This window comes from Pteropus vampyrus, unplaced genomic scaffold, assembly GCF_000151845.1.
Source record: "Pteropus vampyrus isolate Shadow unplaced genomic scaffold, Pvam_2.0 Scaffold368, whole genome shotgun sequence".
In the NCBI taxonomy this organism is placed as follows: Eukaryota; Metazoa; Chordata; class Mammalia; order Chiroptera; family Pteropodidae; genus Pteropus; species Pteropus vampyrus.
In genome coordinates, this window is record NW_011889149.1 from 434,661 (window position 1) to 438,707 (window position 4,047).

The 4,047-nt window shown below is 59.4% G+C and overlaps 1 protein-coding gene across 1 annotated transcript in view; it reads right to left on the reverse strand.

Moving 5' to 3' along the window:
• Positions 1-6: 6 nt before the first annotated feature.
• Positions 7-4,047, reverse strand: part of TICRR (TOPBP1 interacting checkpoint and replication regulator) — a 34,115-nt gene continuing 30,074 nt past the window's right edge. The window contains exons 20-22 of the mRNA XM_023522996.1: positions 1,794-3,866; positions 1,545-1,670; positions 7-807 (exon numbers count right to left, since the gene is read on the reverse strand). Of these exons, the coding sequence (XP_023378764.1) occupies positions 695-807; positions 1,545-1,670; positions 1,794-3,866 (2,312 nt within the window). The 3' untranslated portion in view covers positions 7-694. The remainder of the gene's footprint in view (positions 808-1,544; positions 1,671-1,793; positions 3,867-4,047) is intronic.

A 4,047-nucleotide genomic window follows, 5' to 3' on the forward strand; every position in this document is an offset into this window, starting at 1 on the left:
TACGCTCGTGGCCAACCCCATACTGGAACGTGAAGCAGACGTGCCCGAATGCTGAGCGGCCAGACGTGACTTTACTGCAGGGAGTGTGGAGCGTGGGTTCTGCCGCCCGCCAGAGCCCTCGTTCTGTTTGGTGCTTTAGTTGACAAGCACCGCCTGTCTCAGTGCCCCAGCCTTACAGCAGCTGCTCCAAGGACCCAGGCGTGGGGTCCCTTCTCCCACTTCACAAGCGAGTCACAGTGGTCCTGGCCTGGGGTCCCGGTGTGCCAGCTCCTTGCTCGGTTCCTGACTCCCAGGCTGCCCGAGCGACAGCACCAGGTATAGCGCCTCCCTAACAAGTGGCAGGGGTGGTTAGGGCAGGACCTGGGGTAGATGGAGGCTTGGGACCAAGACCCTCTTTTCTTTATGCCCATGGGGCGACCTTACCTTCAGCTTTTGAACTTCCCCAGTTCCATTCCACCCTGGTTCTTCCCATTCCTGTGCATCAAGCCCAGGCTCACATACGGGGCAGGTCAGCAGCACCCCGGCTCAGACAAACTGAGTTTCTGGGTTCACTGCTGAGACTTCCTCCATGGTCTGTATGCATCTGGAGTCCCCGATAGCCCCAGAGGAAACCGCTCCGGGCACTTCAGCCCAGGGCGTGCAGTGGACCCGGATGAGCTCAGCAGTGTCTGCAGTTAAGCCGGTTCCACTCTTACTAGCTAATCAGCTTCTTCCGCGTGTAAGTTCTGCTGATGGGGCGTCTCCTGGAGAACGACTGGCTAAAAGGAGAGTCATCTGCCAGGGGGGGAAAGACATCCACATCCTCATCTAGAAAAAGGCAGAGAGAGTTAGCACGCAGGAGGCAACAGAACATAATTTAAAAAACGGCTTGAACCACAGAGGGCTGCAGGAAGTTCCCTCCCGCCCCCGACCGTCAGCAGCAGTGACTGAAAAGCAGAGCGCGTCTCGTTCTTTAGCGTGATCGTCCGCAGTCTTCTCTGTCTCAGGTCTGGGGGCTTTATGCTATTTTGCATGATTTGTACCATGGTCTTGAAGGGTGAGGATCACTGGAGGCCCCCATCTCCTATAGTGCACCCTCAAGTTCTAGAAGAAGGAAACCTACGAGGTTTGAGCGATCCCCAGGCTCCACCCAGTTCTTCTCCAGGCAGGATCCTGGAGTCGGAAGGCTGACCGGCAAAGCCAGTCCCGTCACGCTGAACGTAAAGGACGCACAGGGGAAATGGCTATTTCTAACGCTCCTTCCTCTTCAGGTCACCGCGACTACGGCTGAGCAGGGCGTGGTGTGCCACTTCTGTCACCGTCTCCGAGAGGCTCAAGTCATTTGGTAGGATGTTTGTGGAGGGCGGGGGTGGGGGGACTCTGCTCAAATGCACGTAAGTTGTAATGTGGCGTTGTCACTGCAGGGATGGAACCTTCTGTCCCATCCCTGGGCGGTCCCTACGTCTCCTCCAGAACTGCATTCCTGGCAGCCCTGTGCTAACTGCAGTCACCCACGGGGTACGGTCTGACCCTGGCAGGAGCCTCTAGGACCTCCCACGAATTACCTCCGGGGTCTCTGCGCCGAGAGCAGGGCGTCCTCCCCCCGAACAGCAGCGGAGACTGGGTCAGAGCCTGGAGGCCACTGGCAGAGAGGCAGCTCCGCACGGCACAGCCGGAAGGTGAGGCAGAGCCTAAAGCGATGGCACCCGGTCAGCACTGGCCCGTGCTGCCCCAGACGAGGAAGCCCGGGCCTTCTTAAGCAGCAGCTCCTCAGCAAACAGGACCCGACGGATACCGCGGGGCAGCGAACTCACCCGAGCCGAAGCCCTCGTCGTCGCCCGTGGCGGGGAGCCGTGGTGCTCCCGCGCTCGGAGACCTCTCCTCGCCCTCGGGAACTTCCACGCCTTCTCTCTGCTCGTCACAGGTTCTCTTTGCTGGGCGTTCAGCTTCCCCCTTGGCAGACAGGAGTCTCTTCCTGGAACCCAACCCAAACTGTGCCCCGGAGAAGCCTTCCTCAGCCTCAGTCACACTGTCCCTGGGAGGCGACTGGTCTGGCAGCTGACATACCCCCTCGAGCTCAAAGTCCCCCAAGAATGGAGTCTGGCGGATACCGAGGCCGAAGCCTGGCTCCTCTCCCTGTGGCTGGAGCAGCGACACACAGCCAGAAAGTTCTGTGGCGACCGCAGCCCTCCCCGCAGCGGGGCCGAGGCAGCAGCCCACCGCCCGCTTCCTGCGCGGCCAGTCCTTGATGCTGTCGGGGGTGGTTTTCCCGCTGTGCTTGGGAGACGGTGTCCAAGGAACCCCACCATCTGTCTGTGACGGACAGGGGGTGCTAGAGGGGCAGTGGGTGGGGGTACAAGACTGGCAGATGTAGGTTTGTCTGCCGCCCTTGCCGGGGGTGCTGTGAGAGGGGCGCGGGCAGGGGGGTGACATGTAGGCAGTTTCGGCTTTGCCGGATGATGTGCTGAGACCAGGGCGGGCACCCTCGTCCCTTCTTGGGGGCTCAGCCTCTGACAAAGAGCTGGCATCGACCTTCTTAATCCGCAGCTTGGGAAGGCCGGAGGCTGGCATCTCCAGCTCCATCTCATAGGTCTGCGGGCTGCCGGGGGCTCCTGGAAGCCGGGGCGAAGCGAGCAGGCTCTCCAGCTGCACGGCAGCCTGGGGCCGCCTCTTGTGTGCACTACGTTGCAGGGTGCATGACGGTGAAAAGGGGGAGCTGGGCCCAGAGGAAGGTGGAGACAGAGGGCTCCCAGGGTTTGTCAGGGAAGGCTCATCGGTACCCTGCATATTTAACCCCTTTCCTCCTCCCACGGGAGAAACGTCGCTTTGCAAGTCGTCACTGACATGGTCCTCAGCTCCATCCACGAGACTGAGGTACTCCGTGTCCTCTGCAACGAGCCAAGGAGAGGCTGTGTGGCAGTCACTCCCGAAGCCAGTCCCAGGGTCACGGTGCCTTTCAGGAGAAGGCTGAGGAGCGGGGTTCACTTCCTTCTGGTCCTTTCTAGTGTCCGCGTTTTCAGTGACGCCAGCTCTAGGAGCAGCGGAGGTGTGAGGTTGGCACTCCAGGAAGCTTTTTTCGGGGTTCGAGGTCTTTCTGTGCCTTTTCCCACTTTTAGAAGGGGGCGGAGGGGGGACGATGGCAGACAGAGCTGTCTGTGAGGTTTTGGCGGGGGTCGAAGGGGCAGGACAGGAGAGCTGTGTGGCGATATGAGATGATGTCTGGGACTCTTTCCCATCCCACTGTCCAGGGGGGGAAGATTCTGTGAACGATTTCTCAAGTGGACTCTTGGAAATGTCACACAAAGGAGAGTTACAAGGTTCCTTAGGAGAAACGGGTGGGGAAGGGGTCATGGTGGGGTCCCGTGGCCCATCTGGGGCTGTGAGCACTGGATCCTTCCACGGCTGTGGCGGCGCAGCTCCGGGGGCCTGGGGACGTGGGGGTTGCGGACCCTGAGGTGCGCCCGCTGAGGCAGTTGCTCCACATGCCCTTTTGGCTGCCGCTCTCGGAGACCACTGAAGACAGTGTCCGGCAGGATCTGGACTCTCCCTCCAGGTCTGGGCAGTTGACAGCGCTGGTACTGCAGGAGAAGAGGTGCTCTCGGGACTGGAATTCACTGAAGGTGGCCCAGTAGAATTCTGCACAAATCCGGGTGGCTGGCTGCCTGGCCTGTCGGGAGTTTTGGGCATCTTTCCCAGCAGAGAGGCTCCTGCTTCTGGCAGGGAGTGTCCTTTCTGTAGAGTGACTTCTGGTGGAGGTGACTGCGAGGCATGCGAGATTGAGTCTTTGAAGGACTGAGAAAGGACATGTTTGACAGGAGTTGCTGCTGCAGGTGATCTGTGCAGCCTTTCAGGGGAGCACAGTAGAGTGTGGGGTGCATGGCAGAGCCCTCTGAGTGTTGTCCTAGAAGAACTGGGGGATTTCCAGTCACTCTTCTTAGGTGTCTGTAAGGAAAAATGCTCACTTCAGTGCTTGGGCATCATAACCCTCATTGTGTAAGATTATTTCAGTAACCTGTAAGGTAAGGAGCTGAGTGGGAGATTTATAATCAGTCAAAGGATGAATGACTT